Genomic DNA, 21,954 nt, shown 5'->3' with positions numbered 1-21,954 from the left:
AAAATTAGTGTCACATGCCAATAATGGAAGATAACTATAAAAATAAATACAATGAAGGCAAAGCAGCATTATTAAATACTAGTTGTCCATGCCTCTGAATCTGAAGTCACTTTCTCATTGTTGAAAAGTAAGTCCTAAGAGATGTGTTTGAGACATTTTCAGAAAATCAAAATATGGAGATTTACTTCTGGAGGTAACCTAATAGCTAGGAAGGCAAGTCATAAAAGGAATACTTTCTCATCATACATGACCATGTACTCTGAGGTTATTTAACACTCCATCTGCCTGGGTACCACCTAAAACCTTCTGCGGGGGAGTGTGCCACCAGGGTCCCAAGGAACCTTACTTTGATAAATAATGATATAGTATCATTGGCTTTTAAAATTGGGCAGAATAATGGCAGTGCTCTCATTTCATTGCATGGAGCATATTTCTCCATCACTAACTGTTCCATTTCTCCTCCATTCTTCCATCATAACTATGTTCTCTGGTCTTCAGCCTCTTTTTAGTGTGTACCCAACTCTTTCAATATGTGGTCTTTGCACACACTGAATCCTCTTACCACTCTGAAACTCAGTTTCCAAATCTGCAAAATTCAGACAATGATAGTTCCTTTCCCATAGAGTTGTTGAGAAGGATTAAATGAGATAATGCTTTTTTAAAATTGAAGTATATAGTTGATTTACGATATTGTGTTAGTTTCTGGTGTACAGCAAAGTGATTCAGTTATATATATATACAATAATTCAGTTATATATATATAATATATATATTACATATAATATATATAAATATATTAATTATATTTATGATGTAATTAAGATGTTATGGAAAACCCCAAACAAACTTTTTGGCCAACCCAATATATATATATATATATATATATATATATATATATATATATGGTCTTTTTCATTCTCTTCCATTATGGTTTATTACAGGATATTGAATATGGTTCCCTGTGCTGTACAGTAGGACCTTGTTGTTTATCTATTTTATTTATAGTAGTTTGTATCTGCTAATCTCAAACTCCTAATTTATCCCTCTCCCCCTTTCCCCTTTGGTAACCATAAGTTTGTTTTCTATGTCTGTGAGTCTGTTTCTGTTTTGTAAATAACTTCATTTGTATCATATTTTAGATTCCACATGAGTGATATTATATTTGTCTTTCTCTTTCTGACTTGCTTCACTTAGTGTGATAATCTCTAGGTCCATCCATGTTGCTGCAAATGGCATTATTTCATTATTTTTTATGGCTGAGTAGTATTCCATTATATATATATACCACATCTTCTTTATCCATTTATCTGTTGATGGACATTGAGGTTGTTTCCATGTCTTGGCTATTGTAAATAGTGCTGCTATGAACATTGGGGTGCATGTGTCTTTTCAAAGTAGAGTTTTCTCTGTATATATGCCCAGGAGTGGGATTGCTGGATCATATGGCAACTCTGTTTTTAATTTTTTGAGGAACCTCCATAATGTTTTCCATAGTGGCTGCACCAATTTACATTCCCACCAACAGTGTAGGAGGATTCCCTTTTCTCCACACTGTCTCCAGAATTTATTATTTGTAGACTTTTTAATGATGGCCATTCTGATTGGTGTGAGGTGACACCTCATTGTAGTTCTGATTTGCATTTCTCTAATAATTAGCGACGTTGAGCATCTTTTCATGTGTCTGTTGGCCATCTGGATGTCTTCTTTGGAGAAATGTCTATTTAGGTCTCTGCCCTAAATGAGATAAGGTTTATCAAAGGTTTAGCACAAATGGTGACTAGAACATAGAACATAGTAACACTTACTTGATAAGTGCAGTGATTATTATCTGAGACAGCAATGAGTGTATTTGTCTTAGAGACTCTTGGGAACTGTGCAACCAGGGAAGGAGGACTCCTGGTTTATCCATGTTGGTCCAAGGACATTTGGAGCAGTTTATATCAATACTCTAGAAGAGAAATGGATATTAAACAGAGAAGGTGGGATTCAGATTAAACATAAAGTAGAACTTTCAAGAAGTGAGGATTAGTAAGCCCTGAGTAGTAGAACCATTTTTTCTCCTTAAAAGTCTGTACGAAAAAATACAGAATCTTGTAATTTGAATAGTTTAGCATGATCCTGTTTAAGGGCACAAAGACAGATGAATTGGTCTCATTATCATATTTCCCATTATCTCAGTAATTATTTGAATCATTCACTGTTCACTGGACTTTTGGAAATGGGTACAGACTGTCAAGTACCCTGGTGTCCCTTGATGATGGTGGATAATGCTTAGCCATATTATACTCAGAGAATTTATGGACAGAGAGAGTAAGGGGTTTACCTCAATAACACAGACATGTTAGTGAGGGGGATTTGAACTGCCTCAGGAGGAGGGGCAGCTATTTCTCTGAGCTGGTGGTGCTGCCTTTTTGCATCATCAGAGAGAAGGACGTATAAGAATCTCTTTAGCTGCTGCTGTAGAGCACCTGGGTTTGCAAATCCTGGAATCCCTTCTCCCTGGTCTCCCTTTTTCTAATGAAAGAACAGTGCCATTCAGGTAAAGAAGTACTCTCTAGACTTGGCCAGCAAATTGATTTTAATTGGAATGCCAACTCCAACCACTTAGTGGTGGCTATCTAAAGAATGTGTTGAGAAGGATTCTGAGGTCTTGTCTCAGAAAGAGTGCTGACACCAGCGTAGCACAGAGGATAGGCAGTGATTGTGCCACATGCTTGTATTCATTAACCAGCCTACTGTAAGGTCTCAGCATGGTGACTGATTGCACCTGGTAAAACAGAGAGCAATATCCTATGGGAATGAGAACAAGAAGGTTATGCGTTGATAAAGTGATGGAGGAACTGGAGTTTGAGTCGCATTGGAGAAGCCAGACCTAAAGTCCATTTACACACATGGTATTTGATTTTTATAGAATTTCATATGACTGATGAAGAGACTGAGGCACAGACAAGTGAAGTCACTCTTCCAAGATCACACAATTAGGAAATAGCCGAGCTGAGATTTGAACACAGGCAGGCAGTCTGGCTTCGAGGCCCTGAGTTTATCACCCAAGACTCCCAACTTAGAAATCTAAACACTGTGTGCTTCTCAGTATGTGGCTCCTTTGGTATCTGACAGGTTTTCACAGTGTGCCACCCTGGGGTGCCTGGTATCCCAAGATCCCCTATCCACCACGAAAAACCAGAAACTGTATTTTGTACAGACTTCCTCTGCTCTTATAGAATCACCTTGGGCAAGTCACTTGACCATCCTACACCTCAACTTCCTCACCTTTAAAATGCAGTAACAACAGCTTCCCCTCCCACCCTACCTGGCTGCTATTCAGGTTCAAAAGAGACAATATTGTGCAAATGGGAACTTTATCAACATTCTAAGAACTTAGAACAGGAACACGCTGGGAAATGTTGATTGATCTGGTGGAGGTAGGATCCCATCTACCTCTCCCCTGAATGTGACTCAATTCAGACTGCCAATGTCAGACTAAGGATGGTGTCAAATATCCCGGGCTGCTTAAAGAGCCAGTTCTCAATGGCATTTCAAATGACAGCAACTTCAGGGTGGGAAACAGTGCCTGAGAGTGATCGGAGAGTGGGGAATTGGGGGCAGGAGGGAGAGAAGGGAACACATCTGGGCCTAGCCTCCACTTTCCTTTACCTCCAAGCTCCCCAGCCCTTACCTCCACCTGCTGGCAGGGCAACCCACATCAAGAAGCCAGCAAATGCATCTCTAGTTGTTGACCAGAAGGGGTCACTGAAGAGCGAGCAACGCTCTCAGGCGCTCACACAAGCAGGCACGCAAATATCCAAATACCCAAAAATCCAAATATAGATGCACTTCTGGAAGGATGCTCGGTTACTCCAGCGTTCTCTCTGCCTTCCTCCTCCCCTTTCTCTCCTATTCCCCTCCTGTTGCCTTTCAGAGAATTTCGGAAGTTCACATTGGTGCCCTGGTCCCTTTGGTCCCCATCGCTATCACCATCAGCAAGAAGTTTATTCCCACTGTGGCCAAGACCCAGTGCCAGGCGCTGGGAGGCCTTTAAGACTTGGCGAAGCCTCCTTCCAGGAATGCGAAGTCTGGGGAGTGAGAGTAGCAACTCTGCTGAGATTAAAGGACTCCAAGGGAGAGATGGGCTGAGGGGGGTCCCGTGTCTCTTTTCCTTAATGAAAACCCTGGGCGTGAAGGAGAGAAATTCTGCCCAGACCCTCTGCGTCTAGGTTTTATTGTGATTCTGAACTTCCACTTTCTGGGATTAGGGCTGGACTGGGAAGGGGTAGCAGATGGGGAGACAGACAGAAGAGTATCCCCCTATAATCCTCCGGTGTCCCCCTCAAAACCCACCCCCCAGAGCTTTCCTTTCCAAAACGGACTCCTCTCCCGAGACAAGCTGCCTTAAGGAAAGTGGCTGCAGCAGAGTTCCGCAGGAGTGGATGGGGTGGGGTGGGGTGTGGGCGCTCTTGCCTTTGGATGGATTTGGCAGCAGCACGTTGGACTGGCTGGCAGTGAGGCACAAAAGAGATAGCCCTTGGAGCCGCGTGCACAGATGCAGCGCTGCACCCCTCTGCGGGCGGGGCCGGCTCGACAGATGGCGAGAGGCCGAATTGTTGACGGATGGTCCATCAAACGGCACTTTCTGGGTGGTGGGGATCTCGCAGCACCCAGGCGCAAAGAGGAATTCCGAAGACGCCCCCCGTCCGCTTGCTGCCGTAGACAGTCCCTCCCAGAAGTGAGGCGGTGGCGGAGGGGCGGGGCAGGTTGGCGGGGGCGGATAGATTTAAGTTTTTTTCTCCCTTGATAGAGGATCTTTTTCAAGACTCGCGAAGGGGTTGGGAAGGGAGGCGGCGCTCCCAGAGAGCACGCAAGAGAGGGTAGGGGGAAGGCCCGCGGCGGAGGGGGAGGCGAGGGGGCTGGGAAGCAGGAGCTCACGCCCGCTTCCGTTCGGGGCGCCGCGAGTGCTTTTCTCAGGGGTCAGCGCTGCAACTCCGTAGCCGCGGGGCCCCGGTGACAGGCGCGCGCCCCGCCCTTTCTCCTCCCTCGACCTGCGGGCTTTTGTTATGCAGATGGCGGCTGGAGGCTGAAGAGGAGGAGGGAGTTGGCGGGGCGGAGGAGAGGCGGAGAGGGGGGAGGAAAGTGCAGCTCGCGCGACCGGCCTCCTTTTCCAACGTCACATTGTGAGAGAGACAAAACCCGGGCGCTGCGGGGCTCACACGCGCACGCACACACGGACGACCCCGTCGCCTCTTCTCTCCGGCGCTGCCGAGAAAGCCAGCGCAACGTTCCCTTCCTGGGGCGCGGAGGCTCCGCAAGCTCAGAGCGCAGCCCAGAGCCGACCCGCTGAGAGAACCGGCGGACAAGCCTTCTTCCTCCCTTGCCGGCCCGGGCTGAGGCGCCCATCCCCCGCCCTGAACCCCTGTCTCTCCCACCCCACCCCTCTGGGCCTCACACGGACAGAGAGCGGGGCCGGGTGTGCCCCCGTTCGGAAGCCTCGTTTCAGCACTTCGGACAGCGCCCGGGAGCCCCGGGCCCTTTTGGTTGGCCATGGCGAGCGTGCAACAAGGAGAGAAACAGCTTTTTGAGAAGTTCTGGCGAGGAACCTTTAAAGCCGTGGCTACCCCGCGTCCCGAGAGCATCATTGTCGCCAGTATCACGGCCCGCAAGCCGCTGCCAAGGTAAAGACCTCCTGCTTAAGAGGGGAGACCCTGATGGTCCCCCTTTCTGGCCTGTGCCCCAGAGCCCTGCGGGGTGGAGGCAGGCAGCTGGGCCAGAGCGCCTGTCTTTCCCCGTCACTACTCTATCTCCCACTGGAACATGGGAGAACGAATTGCTTGTGCGAGGTGGCAGCTGGTGGGAAGGGACGGAGAGTCTTTAAGGGGAGCAACACTCAACCGGCTGACCTGGCAGCTGCTGTTTGAAAGGTTTTGCTGTCTTTGGGTGGGCGGTGGAGGTGGGAGATGACGGAGAAACTTTTCTTGGTATCCCAGGGCTCCGAGGACAGGGGGTGAAGGAATGGTGGATTTGAGGCAGTTAGGGGTGTTGTCCAAGAAGAGATGAGGATTGAACTAGCTCAAGCCTTGTTCAGAGGCAGCGGCACATTTCCATGCTCCGCTCAGAAACTAGTGAGCTCTGACTGTTTTGACAAAAGCCCATATGCTGTTCCCTCAAATACACCCTAAACAGCACCCTCCTCCACACCTTCCTGGCGGCGGCTGCTGCTGAATTATCTGGTCTCCAGCATGCAGAACCAGGAGTCTGAGCTCAAGAGTCAGGGAGGAGCCTTCCAAGATCGTGAAGATGGTCTCAGAAGAGTTTTATTTGGTTTTTCAAAAAGAATCTGATTGCTTTGAACTCAGGCATAAGAACCGATCCTTGGGTGGTGGTATCGAAATAGTGTGATAGAGGGGGGACGAGGGAAGAAATGAAAGAAAGGCAGAAAGAGGGAGAAGAAGATGTGGGGTGAAACTGAGAGGAGGTTGGGGGAAACAGAAGCATTCCAATACAGAGAAGACCCAATTGTTTTCGTAAATCATTCAATTTAGAGGAGTTCGAGAACGAAGGGAAGAAGGCTGTGCCCTCCGTCAGGGAAAATCAAGGCTGAATGAAAACTCTTCTTTTGCTGGTGTTGGATGAGTGGTTGGGTGGGAGAAAAAGAAAGAAGTGGACCAGGGGGAGACCACTTGGAGGATTTATTAATCCTGGCAGGCTACCTTAGGGAGTAGGTTGAAAACATGTCTGGGAAAGTGCTTCGGACAGAATGCCTGTTGTGGCACAGCTGCATCTGAACTTCCCAGTGGGTGTGGGGTGGAGGACCGATGGGGGAGTTATATTTTAAGAATCAAACTGAGACTGGAGAGCTTTTCATAGTCTGATAGAGACCTGGCTCATACAGGTCTTTAGAAAAACGGGCACCCCATGTTGGGAATGGCTGGACTAGAAACATGACCAGCCAGCAGGATGTAGCAGGCTGCAAGCGGCGGCATCAGCAGCCAGTATTTGTGGCTGGGATGAGGGGACATCCTCTGACACAGGCTGGAGAAGGGGAACAGTAACATCAAATGCCACCAAAAGCTGATGTTGCTCTGCTTGGAAGGAGGTTCTTTGTAGAGAGCTTTGACATCAGTGGTTTTATCTTCCTGGGTTTCTGCCATCCGTTCCACCTTCGGAGTGCACCTCCTGTTGGCAAATCAGGTGCTGCGTTGGCCAAAGAATATGCCCTTGTAGAAGGGACTAGAGGAAATTTCATTGGAAACTAGAAGTGTGGCAGTTGGTCCTGAGTATTCCATGTATTTCAGGGGTGCAGGGAGAGGAGAGCAGATTCCTGGTGGTATTTTAATTCAGGTAAGCATACCTGATGGCCACCTGGCTTGGTAACTTCACCTTTTGCCTGTCAGTCTGTTACTGTCATGCCTTTTTTCCTGGTCATACTCTCAGTCATAGGAATTGCTCACAAGGTCTCCCACCCCGCCTGCTTCTGCAGCTTTGTGCAAATCCTGATTTAATCCATATGAGACTCTTATAATAGCCAACTGTCCCCACCCAGGCATCACTTCACTCCTGGTGTCTTTTAACGTCCTGAGTCTCCTTCCCCCTGAAAACCACTCCCGAGGTGAAAGTCTGAGCATTTAGTCCCTAATTTATGTCGTGCTGAAAGGATCCTCTTTAATACTTCTGTAACAGGCGTGGCCTCTCTGTAGCATAGATTCCAGTTTGTGTTTAAGTCTTCAGGAGGGGCTGGGTTGGAGTTGTCTTTTAACAGACTGGCTGTAAAGCCTGAAACATCCACATTTTCATGCACGCCAGCCACATCCAGCGATGGTCAATTTCTACCTCCTTTTTAAGGTTCTATGCTTTACTTAAGGGTGAAAGTACCATGTTTCTAAAGCCGAGTTCTTAGGAAAGAAAGGGACAGAGGCATGAGCTTAGCATCAGCTGGGCCCCAGCAGCTTCCTCTACAGGCAGTCTAGGGACTTGGTCTCATCAGAAATGTTGTCTAGTTCCATGAATGAGGCCCAGCTCACAGTCAGCGGATCTGCCCAAGTAGCTGTCTACAGGGAGATGGGGGAGGGGGAGGGTGAACCACCAGCCAGTCCTGTTGGTTACACACTTAATATTTGTTTCTGGATGAGGGCTACTACCCCCTGAGTGAACTTCCCCAGGATATTTTAAGTCTGTTTCTGAAGATAATTTAGTACCAGGATAGAAGCTTACATTCAGTTCGTTGATTTCATAGCAATATGCATACATCATACAACCTTACTCCAAGCAAAGCATCCCCTGGTCCCTCCCTCTCCCCCTCTGTGAGGCATACTTGATGAGGCAATATCTTTAAAATGTATCAAGTTGCGAGCAGATGTCTGACTCAAATGTCAGAACGGTGTAGCAGTGTGGGAGGCGGTGCTTAAGGGCTCAGAACCCCAATACCTGGTTCTACTGTTTAGCGGAGTGCCTTAGGCAAGTGGCTCTACCTTGCTGAGCCTGTTTTGTCAGCTTGAAAATAGAAACAGTAATCGTAGCTGTCTCAGGCAGTGAGTTAGGAGGACTGAGTCAGGTAAAGCACTTCCCACAGTGCGAGGGACAGAGTGATTGTTTAATACACACTGCCTCTAAAACAAACAGCTCAGAGCTACAATGGCCAAAGGAAATCTACAGTTCCTTCCAGTATTGTGTTTTCCCAGCTTACCCATTTCTCACCCTAATAATGCTGACCCTAAAAACTGAGATTTCAGCTCCTGACAGGCGACAGGACTGAGGTGGGGTGGGTGGGATGAGAGCAGGCCCATATTTTCCTCCCTAAGTTCCTATATTTCCTTCCCTGAGGGAAGGTTAGCTGCTTTGTGATCTGATGCTTTCAGTTAGGGGGTGGAGGGTTGGTGAAGAATTGTCTGGATTCAGAATGGGTTGGTACAACGTCCTTATGGAATATTGTTCTGTTTTGTATAGGGATGACCAAGCACTGCCAGTCCAGCCAAGGCTCAAATTCCTTGAAAACCATAGTTTTAATCCCTAGCCCATCAACTCTAGAGTGACTATAATTTGTAGTTCATATCAAGACTGAAGAGGGTTGCCTGGGGGTGGTTATTCCAGGATGGAAGCTCCAATGGGAACTATCCGAGGCAAACCTCACCCTGTACCAGCTGGAAGAGAGCCAGCATGAATCAATAAGATACTTGGAGTGTGCGAGACCCCCTCTTTTGTTCCTGCCAAAGAAGTATAGTTGTTTTCCTGGCAGTAATTAGTTCTCTCTCTTTTTTTTTTTTTTTTTTTTTTTTGCTGTACGCGGGCCTCTCACTGCTGTGGCCTCTCCCGTTGCGGAGCACAGGCTCCGGACACGCAGGCTCAGCAGCCATGGCTCACGGGCCCGGCCACTCCGCGGCATGTGGGATCTTCCCGGACCGGGGCACGAACCCGTGTCCCCTGAATCAGCAGGCGGATTCTCAACCACTGCGCCACCAGGGAAGCCCAGTAATTCTCTTTTTTAATTGCTTAGTCCAGAAAAGTTTTCACCTAAGAAGTTTAGGCTCAGCGTGGGAAACCTAGTGTTGGAGGCCAACTCAAACTGTAATATTCAGATCAACAAAGAGTAGCTGAGGACTTAATGAACACGTAACTATCATTTGTAATTAGTATATCAGTTGTTTGTAGATACAGGAGTGTTTGTGAAGGGCTAGAGAGGTGGCCCCCTTAAGTAGACTCTGCATTGCCTTTACCATTCTTTGGGCAAGCTATTAATTTTCTTCGAAAATCCTTTCCATGCAGAATAGTCCAGAAGCAGACTTCAGCCCAGTCCCTGTCTAAAGGATCATAAATTCCAAACTATTGGAGATTTTACTGCATAAAGGGAAAGATGGCCAAATGGTAAGGCCAGGAAAATGCCTCTGAACCACTTAATCCAAGTCTCCCCCTCGTGCCAAGAGATCAGTTAGCACATTTGCGCTGACTCTGTCTCTGGGAGCAGAGGGAGGGGCTGTTGGGAGGCGACGTCCTGTGGTTAAGAGCCAAGAGATGAGGGTCAGGGAAAATGCTTGCCCTGGCGATGAATGAACATTTTCTCTGGAAAGGGAGTGTTACTGTTTGGGTCAAACCTTTCTCCTTCTGAAAGGTGAAATTGGTTGAATGGTGTACAGGGTCAATGAGGGGATCGTTTCTGACGCTGCCGTGTTCTCTTGGCAACTGTGCTATCTTAGAGACCCGAGCTGCGGTAGATGTTCAGTGAAAGTTGGATGCAGTAATTGAATGAGTACACATGGTCCAAATCCAGCATCAGATTAGCCCTCTCCCAGCCCCACCCCGGTCCTGACAATCTGAAGATGCTGATCAGTGCAACCCGGGAGACTGGGAGACACGCACACGCACTGCAAATAGATTTGATCTGTTACTAGTGTCAGAATGAAGCTCTCTAGATGTCTGTGTGGCTGGGTGAGTGAACATGTTGGCTTGTCCGGGGGCAGGAGGTTGGACTTAATGTCACTTGGAAGTGCTTTCCCGGCCCGTGTCAGTCTCCGTTAACTCCACCCCGACTCCAGGCCACCAAAATGGGGCCACGTCCCTAAAAGCCTAACTCCTATAAATGAGGATGGAAGCCTGGGTCAGGGGCCTTCTGCTCCATGGCACCTCAGTCATCCCACAGGGGCACAGTACAGTTTCTAAAATATCCTTTCTTTCAGAGTGGCTGGACTTAACCTTCCTGCAAGGTGGAAGAGTTCGCAGGGGCTTAACAAAACTGGAGTTCTGTAATTGCTTGTTAGTAAGATTTTCTCTGAGGTGCGAGAGAATATTTCTGGGGTGGCAGAGGTAGAACGGTGAAGAGCTTGGGCTCTGAAGTCAGATGGACCCAGGCTGACATTCTGCTGGGCTACTTCCTGGTTCTGCAATCTGTTAGTCACTTCACCTCTCTACGCTTCAGTTTCCCCATCGGTGAAATATTCATCTCACGGAGTTGCAGTGAGATAATTCTCACTACAGTTGCCAAAAAGAGCCACTGGAGATTTGTACAGAGCTGTTTTAAAAATCCGAAAGGACCTGAAGACAAACTAATCGCAGGAAATGTTTCCTTTTACTGTTTACAGACGCTCACTGGCTCCATGGCTTTTGGCAAGCAACTTGACCTTCTCAATATCAGTTTCCTCATCCATAAAATGGGACTAATAATAGCAGCCACCTCCAAGAGCTGTTGGGAGGACTGAATGCACTAATACATGGAAAGCACTGTTTGGCACACAGTGAGGGCTCCACCAGTGTTAGCTCTTACTATTAATAATAAATGATAGTTTTTATTGTTACTACGTGTCAGGCCCATCAGGGAGGAAAAGATGAATGAAATGCAATCTTTCCATTTGAGGGCCTCGGAATTTAGCAGCAAAGGGAGACATAGACAGGAGTGTGTATGACTGAGGCAGATCATCTTAAGTACTATAAATGTAGGTAGGAATAAAGAAAGGGGGATGTGGAAAACCAGAGGAAGAAGAGACCCTCAGGGACAGAGTCCCTTGCTTATTATACAGTAATCCTTAGTTATCTCATCTGTAAAATGGGAATGATTCTTTTTCTTCATCAGTTTTACCTACAAATGCAAGGAATGATCAGAACGAATACAGCCTTTATTCCCCATAGAGTCTCAAGAAAGAGCTTTCCTTTTCCCAGAAGGAAAAGCAGGTTAAACTCTGGAGGGGGCGTTATCTGTGGGGGATCCCAGTCAGTGCTAATGAAGGGAGGCTATGGAAAGGAACTGCCCTTAGAATATAAATCTCCCAACTCCCCTGTCAGTGGCTTAAGGATATACACTCGGGCATGGGCTGTTAGGTTTCTTGTCCTTCATGGTCCAGCTCTGGCTAAAACAAAATCCAGTCTGCATCCCTCAAGCAGCCACCGACGCTGGGGGGAGCAGAGTGAGCCCATACATGTCAAAGAGAAAATAAACCACCAGGGAATGAATGTACAAAGAAGCAGCAGCTGCCTGTGGCTAAAAACCAAAGCTGTACTTCATTCATTCAACAATTTTCTTGAGCTCCTGCTTGGAACAGTGAACAGCATGAAGCCCCTGCTCTCATGGGGGAGAAAAATAATAACTGAAGAAACAAACAAATAATATAAGGTCAGGTGGTAGTAAGTGCTTTAAAAAAGAATGAAGGTGAGCAAAAGGCTAGAGGGTGAGGGCAGGGACGGCTTTGTTGGATGGAGTGGCCAGGGACCTGGAGAAGGGAAGGAGCCAGCCATGAGGATTACTGGGGGGAAAGTGTTTGAGGGAACAGCATGTGCAAAGGCCCTGAGGTGGAAGCATGCTTGATGTATTTGAGAAATAGCAAGGAAGTCAGTATGGCTGGAGCAGAACGGGTGAGGGGGAGACTGACAGGAACTGACTCCCTAGACGTAGGCAGGAAACAGATAAAGCAGGGCCTTGTAAGACATCTAAGGACTTCCCAGGTCCTCAGCTCCTAGGCTGGGTGGATGGAGGGGGTCACAGGGGCGCTCCTGCCCTCTCAGTCTGGGTTCCTGGTCTGATCTGCTTCTCTTGGCTCCTCTCTCCCAACTCTAGTGCAACCAGGGATGACTTTGAACGGCAGAGTCAGAAGCTTAGCTGGGCCCCTCCATGCATTATGGACAAACATGAAATTTACACATCGCTCTGATTGTGATCAATCAGATTAGGAAATTGAAAAAGACACTGTTTAGACTTCCAAATAGCAGTAGCAAATCTTGTTCCCACGACGGTGAGGGTTTGGTGTATCTCTCATATCCATGGGTGCAAATCTGTACTATCCCTCTCACCTCACAGCCCCCTTTGCCACACACCCTTGAAGCTACAGTCTGTGCTCGTGCGCTTTCTCACCCTCCCTCCCTCCCTCCCTCCCTCCCTCCCCCTCTCTCTCTCTCTCTCTCTCTCTCTCTCTCTCTCTCTCTCTCTCTCCCTCTCCCCCCTTCCCTCCCCCATCTCCATTGGAGATTTTGCTGAGGGATCTCCCATATGCCACAGCCTGTATGTAGAGCTCCGAGAAATAAAACACAGAATTAAGATGTCATAGAGACAAAGCCAAACCAAATCCAGGAACAATGCCGAACCGTAAAACAGTCATTAAGTAATTCACGTCTGCATGTGTCTGTTGCAAACAAATATTAAGATCCTCTGGACGCAAATGTTTCTCATGAGGAGAATCCCTTAGTTGCCGAATTCCCTGGGCTTACATCCCGCTGACAGGTTCGCTGAGCAGAAACACCAGCGGATCACTGTTCTCTGGCTTCATTAAAAGTTAAGCTTAGGCAAGTGAGCTGGAATTTTACAAGACAGTTACCACTCCTACGGGAAGAGAGGTTCCATCTGGGCCTGACACGTGTGTATTCATAGTGTGTGTGCGCGCTCGCTCACGGTAGGAATGTGTGTGCCGAGCTCCTTACGTTATTATGTGCCAGCCCTGTGCTAAACACGTTTCATCTGTTGTCTGATTCCATCCTCACAGTAACTTTAGGAGAGAGGTATTTTTAAGACCCAATTTTACAGATGAGGAAACTGAGGCTCAGAGGGTAGAAGTGACCTGCTCATGGGAACATGGCTGGTGAGTCATAATTGGAATAAAAACCCAGAGCTCTTAACTGAGAAGTTTATAGTCTAGTACACTTTGCAGAAAAGGAAAAGCTGAGACCAGAGAGGTGAAGTGTGGCTTGTCCAAGGTCACATAGTTTGTAAGTATGAAACCAGGACCTGAAATCAGGTCTGCTCAGTGGCAAGTACTTTCTTCTCTACCTGCTGTACATCCTGTCACTGTGGTTTGGATTTTAAGGTCATGGGTGTTTTTGTGTTGTTTTAATCATCTTAGTTTACGTCCAGTCAGCTTAGGCAATTGCCACTGTTATAATCCCATCTCACACCACTGTCAGTAACACTGTCTTCCTCTGTCCTTACCCTTCTTACCCATCTCCATGTCGAGCTAGAAGAACCTCTTTGAAAAGTAATTCAGACCATATACACCCTCCTTACCCTCATCTAAAGCCCTGCATCACTGTCCTTTGGTTTGCAGAACTTTAGGCCTTGGCGACTCCCTACCGTGGTACAGCCCCTGGCTACCTCCCCCAAGATCATTTCTAACTTTTTTTTTTTTTTTTTTTTTTGCGGTACGGGGGCCTCTCACTGTTGTGGCCTCTCCCGTTGAGCACAGGCTCTGGACGCGCAGGGCTCAGCGGCCATGGCTCACAGGCCCAGCTGCTCCGCGGCATGTGGGATCTTCCCGGACCAGGGCACGAACCCACGTTTCCTGCACCGGCAGGCGGACTCTCAACCACTGCGCCACCAGGGAAGCCCCCAAGATCATTTCTAAAATGCTGCTCCTCTCTCCGTCTGCTCCAGCTGCCTCCCGTTCCTCCTTTTAGCCACTCAAATTTTCCATGCCCTTCCTGCCGCCGGGCCTTTGCACATGATGCCAAGAAAGCTGTCCCTCTCCCTTGGTGTCTAATTTATACGTACTCCGCTTTCAGATCTCAACTCAAATGTCATCTCCTTAGGGAATCCTCCCACAGTGCTCGAGACTAGGTCACGCCTGGCATTACAGACTTTCTCATCACTGTAGTACCTCTCTTGGTTCTCAACACATTTGTAATTTTACACTGACTTACAGGATCATTGGTTAAAGCGTACCTCTTCTAATAGACCGAAAGCATCATGAGGATGCGGACTGTGTCCATTTGCTCGTTGGTTTACCTCTTTCACTTGATACATAGCAGGGGGCCAAGCAAATGTTGGTTGAATGCATGAATTGTAGCAATTTCACCTCATCAAATCATTCTTAGGCCTGACAGTCTGAACCACATGGAATTTCCAATATTCAAAAACAGCAGAGTGTCTCCTGTGATTCACAGGCGAACTCTTGGAACTACTGAGGGTGGATACCATGTCTGTCTCATTCCTTGCTGTATCTCAGCACCTAGAACAGTGGCCCGTGGTTGGCCCATTTTCTTCAGATGTTTGTTGAATGAATGATTGAGGGTATGCAGATGTAAGTGCATGGTACAGATGAGGAAACTTAGAGACCTACAGACATACACCGTCAGAATTTGAGAGCTAAAGGGACCTTTAGGAGATTATCCAGTCTCCTCATTTTACATGTGGAGGACGGAAAGATATGTTTTATAATATTCATAATGTATCGGAACAACTGTACAGATATAATTTATAAATACACTTATATGAGGGCTTCATTCTCAAAACTTCTTACTGAGAGAGGTAAGAGGTCAAAAGGTCTCTAGGGCCTGTTCATGTAGCTCGGCTTCTCATTTTTTTTTTTTTTTTTTGTGGTACGCGGGCCTCTCACTGTTGTGGCCTCTCCCGCTGTGGAGCACAGGCTTCGGACGCGCAGGCTCAGCGGCCATGGCTCACGGGCCCAGCCGCTCCGCGGCACGTGGGATCTTACCGGATCTTACCGGACCGGGGCACGAACTTGTGTCCCCTGCATCAGCAGGCGGACTCTCAACCACTGTGCCACCAGGGAAGCCCTCGGCTCCTCATTTTGCAGATAGGGAGACTGAGACCCACAAAAGGGGATTTGTCCAAGGCCCTTACGTAGCCTGAGTCAGCCTGGGTGAGCTCTGGGTTCGGTGAAGTGGTGTTTGCCCAACATCAGGGTTTGTGTGTGAGCTTCCCTGCTGTGATCACGAGATCAGACACTGCTCTCTCTTGCCCCTGACCCCTTGCTGTAAGATACGGCATCGTGCCCCATGAAGACCTCTTGTGGCATATGCTGCCCAAAGCCTGGTCTGGGGATCCTGATGAGATGTCCATCTGTACTCAGCCTGGCTGTTCCTGGGATCATATTTCAGAGCTTTCAGCTTTGGCCAGCCGCCCTGTCCAGCCTCCCTTCCAAGGCCAAGTGGCAGGTGATTCTGGGGCCCAGCCCACTCCCATAGAGGGTAGGTAGGCTCGGAGCAACTCTTTACCGTGTGGACAGTTTTTTCTAGCTGAAACCATCACCACAATAGCACATCCCAGTGATCAGCTCCTTTAATGCCAGTGTCACAGCTCACTGTGGCATTGAGTCAGCAGTCAGGACGGGAGGGCCAGAGGGGACATTTGAGGGACTCGAATACAGCCTCTTTATTTTATAGATGGGGAGACAGGGGCACAGAGAGTACCCAGGGCACTTTGTGGAGCATCAGAATGTTAATGCCCGAGGTATAGCTGACATACGGGCCACCTGCCACCCAGTTCTAAGACACCACACTGCTCAGAGTTCCTTGGAGAAGAAGGCAGAAAAATTAATGTATTGCCATTTTACAAATAGGACAAATGAGGCTCAGAGATATGAAATGACTTGCCAAAAGTCACACCATGAAATCGTGGTACATTATTGTGGTGGTGCTGGTGGTGCTGGTGGTGGTGGTTTAACTATTACTGTTGATCTCATTTGATTCTCACAACAGTTAAGTGCCCGTTTTGTGTCCATTTTGCAGAAGAAGAAACTGAGGCTCAAGGTCTTATAAAGACCCAGAATAAACCCCAGGTCTCTCGACTCCAAGTTCAGTGTCCCCATCCCACTGCAGACACGATGTGTGACCCCAGGAGCTTGTGCACTGAGCATGGATCCACCAGGCAAGGGGAGGAAAGGTATGACCACCTCCGGTCATTGACCAGCCTGCATTGCCAGTGTTACCCCCGTTAAAGCCCCCCTTCTTTCTCTACACTAAGTGGACCAACCTCACGCCTCATACAGCTGCCCCCTGTGTATGCTCCTTTTCCTAAGTGGAGACATCCCTTAGAGTGACATCCCTTTTAATGGCCAAGGGAGGAGGGAGACATTGGAGTAGGACCCCAAAACAGCAAGGGGGACTCAGAGCTCAGGAGCCTTAGGAAGAAATGTACCCCATCATTGCAGGGGCCTGATTGAGGGGAAACAGGCCCCAAACTACAGTGGGAGGAGCATGAGTCTGGAAACCTTCCTTCCATGGGAGAGGTTATGTGTGACCACCCCGCTCCCCCAAGAAAGGACATCTTGCCACTAGGAGAGTTAGGGGTGGCCTTAAGAGTCTTTTCATCCCACCCTCCCTAACTTCCTTTTATGGAAGGAATCCAGCCCAGAATAGTTAAGTAACTTGCCTAAGGCCTCACAAGCAATTAATGCCAGAGACAATGGGTTCCTTGTCGAGCATCAGTGGGTTTTCCAGGGAAGAGAAAAAGAGCTAATATGATTGCCATCCACTGCCTGTACTCATCCACACCCCAAAACACTGGCTGTTCCACCCCGGACCTATAGCATTTATGGCCCTTTAGCAAATCAACTCTCAAACTATCCCCAGTGGTAGTTTGAATGCAGGAACTGGGGACTGTGGTCTAAGTGCTCCTAGATGTTTTTGACGTTTTCCATCTTGTCGCTTGGGCTAGGTGCCATCAGAGCCAGCTGATGTTTGCTGTCCCCACTCTGGTCCAAAAGGCCCTGTTGCCTTCCCTCTCCGTGGAACTTCTGGGTGCTCAGCATACTCCTCCATCCACCCTGCTCATCCAGCCCTAAGGAAGGCATCACCTCCCATTCACCAAGCAAACACGGCTATGACACATGCCAAGGGAAAGGTGTTGCAAAGGATGAGTTCCGGCTCTGCGGTTGCTAAGCTTGGGTTTGAATCCTGTCCCACCACCTATTGGCTGTGTGACTTTGAGCAAGTCACTTTTCTACCCTGAGTGTCATCTGTATCAGGGTGACAAAAGTCTCTAACTTGAATAATTGCTGATTCCTGGTTTTACCTATTAGGAATGATTGCCCTTGGACATTAAGGCTCATATTCAAAAGAGAATCAGTTTGGTAGGGGGGAGGGCAAAAAGACACTGCAATTATACCCCTAAATCTCCGAGCTCATGGGTTCCATTCCCTATTATACAGGTAGAGAAAGAAAGCCTCAGAGAGGAAAAGGTACTTACCTGCCCAAAGTCAAATAGTGAATCAGAACCCAGGTCTCCTGACTCCCAGGGTTTACTTCTCTGCCTCAGTGACCTCATGAATGTCAGTGTTTCAACTTCTGCACCTGTCAAAGTTTTAATAATAGTTCCTAATCATAGTTTCTGAGTACTTACTATATGCCTGAGCAAAATGCTTTATCTGCAGTATATCACTTAATCCACTGAACCATTCTTTAAGGTAGTTAGATATTATGACAATTTCCATTTTGTAGATGGGAAAGTTACGGGTCAGAAAGGTAAGTGACTTGTCTAAGCTCACACAGCTAGGTGATGTCAGAGATGCGATTTGAATCCTGTGCCGGTAACTCTTACTAGCTCTTGTTGGGAATGCCTGCTCTGCCAATCTCCTGCTGTAGGAAGGAGAGATCAGAAAAATTAGGAGCACCGTAGGGAAACAAGGAAGTTCTTGACAAGCTGTTTACATTGCTCCATCCCAGTGCCACAGTGACGTGTGAGAGAGAACATAGTTCAAGACATATGTCCACTAGTACTGCCCAGTTTTATTTTCGGGTGAACAAACTCACTGAAGGAGTTTGATGCTACATTTATGAGCAGCTTTCCTGGAAGCAAGTTTCCCCAGGGAAGGGAGGGAGAGAAACAAGGAGAATGAGTGTTTCTCGAGTGAGAAATTTGGGGCTTCTAATTGCAACACCTACCCCAAGCTGACCCGTTTAGGTGCATCTATTATGCAGTCATGGTCATTCTTCATAGGCACGGTACCTTACGCTTGCTACGAACTTGACCGACGCATCCACCCATCCATCCATTAACTCATCTATTCCTCCATTCATTTATTTATCCATCCACTATATAGTCACTCATCCATCCATCCATCCATCTACCCTACATCCATCTATTGATCAAGGAACCATTCGTTTATTCATTATTTCATCCATCCCTTCATCTATTCTCCAGCTATTTGTTCCTTCATCCTTTTTCCAACTATTTTCTTCTCCCATCCATCCATCCATTCATTCAACCAACCAATCAATCAACCAACCAACATTTATTGAGCATCTACTTTGTGCCTTTCTTTACCATTTCCCTATATTTATGGTAAAGTAAGGTTTATTAATTTCATTTAACAGATGATAAGAAATGGCAGCTCAGATCATTTATTTTCTAAGACCTTACAGGCATAAAGCCTGGTTGAACTTGTTCTCCCAATCTTAGTTCTTTGTAAGACACCTAAAACATTGTAGTGCCAAGGAATTTAGGCACTTTAGGTTTGTTGGTTTTTCTCTGAGGCCTTTTGCTATTGAGATTTAAATGATTGTACTTATTCATTCTTGTCAGAAACAAAGAATCACAATTGCTATGATCCTTTGTTAAAACTTGTGCAAGGGGATTTCACATCTGAAATCCCTTCTGATTATCCATTCATACCTTCACCCAGCACTGAGCTTCTAATATATGCAAAGTATAGTAATGAATAAAGATATCTCAAGTTGCTTACATTCTAGTAGGAGAGACATGTCTATTAATAACTAGCAATTAGCAGGCATGGCAGGAGTTAATTTTATTGAAAAGAGAGTTAAAGTCTGAACAGGTAAAGCAACTGGCCAAAGATCAGCGAGTTAGTTGTAATGCCGTGCAATTTTAGATATTGCCTGCTTATAAACTAAGCTCTATGCTGAGCCATTTGTAGATGTCACTTCACTGAATTCACCCCCCAATCCTATGCAATAGATAGCATTGTCCCCATCTTGTTGATGGTGGAAATGAGACTTAGAGGCTTTAAGCAACTTGGCCAAGGTTACCACCTTCCAAGGGTCAGAGTTAGGGTTATAACCCAGATGTACTTGCTGCCACAGTCTTCTCTCTCACCCAGCTCTTTCTTCCCCATAGGCAAGATATGGGGAATGTCACTGGTGAGGCCTAGCTGTTCTCCTGCTTTCAAGTTTCTAGATGATCACTTCAGTGGAAACTTACCCAAAGACTGGGCTCCAGCAGAGAGGGAAGGGACTGCCCAGCAGTGAGGCTGACTTCTTGTGGCTGGGTGAGGGGTTGCCTGGGGGTAGTGATGGTCCTTTTTCACATGGGGCAATTACTCAGAAGGAGAGTCCGCCAGTGGGAAGTACCTTTCATGCCAGAAGTGCTCTTCCCAACAAGAGGATTATCGAACTGTCCATGAAGAGGGACAACCCTTCAAGACAAGGACACAAGAGATATTGGTAGTTAACCATGTGTTTTCTTGCCCAGAGCTAAACCCAAACATGGCAATGCAGAGGATCACAAGTGGAATCATTGGTGTTGAGGAAGGGCATGGGAGAATAGATATTTGTTAAGCACAAGGACGTCCCATTTCCTTGCACTAAACTTGTAGGGTGATTAAAAACAGCTTTACATTGTAAGAACACGGGTCCAGAGAGGTTATTTTACTTGCCCAAGGTTGCCCAGCTTGACCACCAATTCACACATATTACCATGGAGACACCCATCATTTCTGCCCACATGGGACTTTTCTGGTCTTACAGACCTCTCCCTCCTCCCCTCTCCCCTCCCTTCCCCTCCCCTCCCCTCCCCTCTCCTCTCCACTCCTCAGCAGAGGGAATCTCTTTCCGCTCTGGAGAAATCTTTATTCCTTTGTGTTTCTTCAGGACCCTCTCCTTAAGTCCGTAAATCCTCTTCCCCTAAAGGCTTTGACTTTTCCAAAAAGCAAAAGCTAAAAACACTCTCATATTCTTCCTGTGTTCAGCCCTGACACATGCCGCCCCCGAGGCAAGGAGGGGAGAACCCATGATCTGCTTAAATGGTGAAAAAGAAAAGGGGAAAATACAGGGAGAAAAAAACCACAGTAGGTCAGGATCTCAAAACAGTATCCCATTTCCATGCAGTATTTCCTTTAAGCTTTTGAGGTGGGTACTATTAATTCATCTCCGATTAACAGATGAGGAAGCTGAAGTTCAGAAAGATTATATGACTTCTCCAAGGTCACACAGCTAGGAAGTGGCTCCAGGATTCAAACCCAAGCTTGTAAGACCCCAGTAGTCAAGATTTTAACCACTATGTTCTACCAACGCACTACCTATGAGAAAATAATATCAAAATTGTCCAGAGATGAGAACTGACTTGCCCAAGATCATTCAACAGGTCAGCAGAATGGGAGACAGATTTGCTGATCAGAGGAACATCAGTCAATACATACATATAATGGGCGCCACCTGCATGCATCTGGGCCTGTGCCCATGTAGTTCAGTCTCTAAGGAAGTTACACTCAAGACCCAAGAGTAAAGTTCAGAGAGGAAAGAGATATTCATTAGAGTGTCAGCTAAACTACAGACCCATGCAACTGAGTGAGGTAAGGGCAGGATGGCCAAAAAAAAGTTCCATAGAGAACGTCAACAGCTTCAATCAATTAGTATGTGCCCGAATCACTGTGCTGAGAAGGCTTCTGGGGCTACGTCTGAGATGAGTAACAAAGAATCCTTTGATTCATTAGTGATGTCTGTCCTTGGTGCAAGAAAGGAAGGTGGCAGTATGCATGCTATATATTTATCTTTCCCAGGAAGGGACTGCTACAGCTTTGGGAAGGATCAGATCAAGTAGTATCCTTGCTGTTGGTGCTGTGCTTTTTACATTCGTTGTTTCAGTTGATGTTCATCACAAAACATCCCCTCCCCCCTTTATACAGATAAGAAAACAGAACCTCACAAAGGGAAGGTCACTTGCCCAAGGCTAAAGAAGCTAGACCGTGGCTAACCAGCTCTGATAACTACTGTTAAATACATAAACCATTAGGTTGATGAATAGAAATGTCAGTAGAAGAGCAATTCCGGAACCTATTAGTTAGTGCGTGAATGTATATATCTGGCCAGAGGGCTTTGTCTTGTTTGTCTCCATATACCCAGCCACTAGCACAGGACCCAGGACACAACTGATACCGAATCCATATTTACTTAGAGCTGTGAACAGGCATTGTGTTACATACCCCGGGAGAGGTGTTTAGAGAGCGAAGAGATTTGGCTGCGCTTGTAATGGGAAAGTATCTAGTTCAGTGCTTGGCACAACACTTAGACAGTAAGTATTCG

The 21,954-nt window shown here is 47.0% G+C and overlaps 1 protein-coding gene across 1 annotated transcript in view; it reads left to right on the top strand.

The window, feature by feature from the left end:
• Window positions 1-5,535: 5,535 nt before the first annotated feature.
• The window catches only part of SRRM4 (serine/arginine repetitive matrix 4), a 164,342-nt gene continuing 147,923 nt past the window's right edge, over window positions 5,536-21,954 (top strand). Inside the window, exon 1 of the mRNA XM_060119354.1 lies at window positions 5,536-5,666. Coding sequence (XP_059975337.1) covers window positions 5,536-5,666 — 131 coding nt within the window. The remainder of the gene's footprint in view (window positions 5,667-21,954) is intronic.

The sequence above is a fragment of the Mesoplodon densirostris genome, chromosome 15 (genome assembly GCF_025265405.1).
Source record: "Mesoplodon densirostris isolate mMesDen1 chromosome 15, mMesDen1 primary haplotype, whole genome shotgun sequence".
NCBI lineage: Eukaryota > Metazoa > Chordata > Mammalia > Artiodactyla > Ziphiidae > Mesoplodon > Mesoplodon densirostris.
The sequence above is the reverse complement of the archived record's forward strand: the minus strand, read 5'-3'. Positions and strand labels throughout refer to the sequence as shown.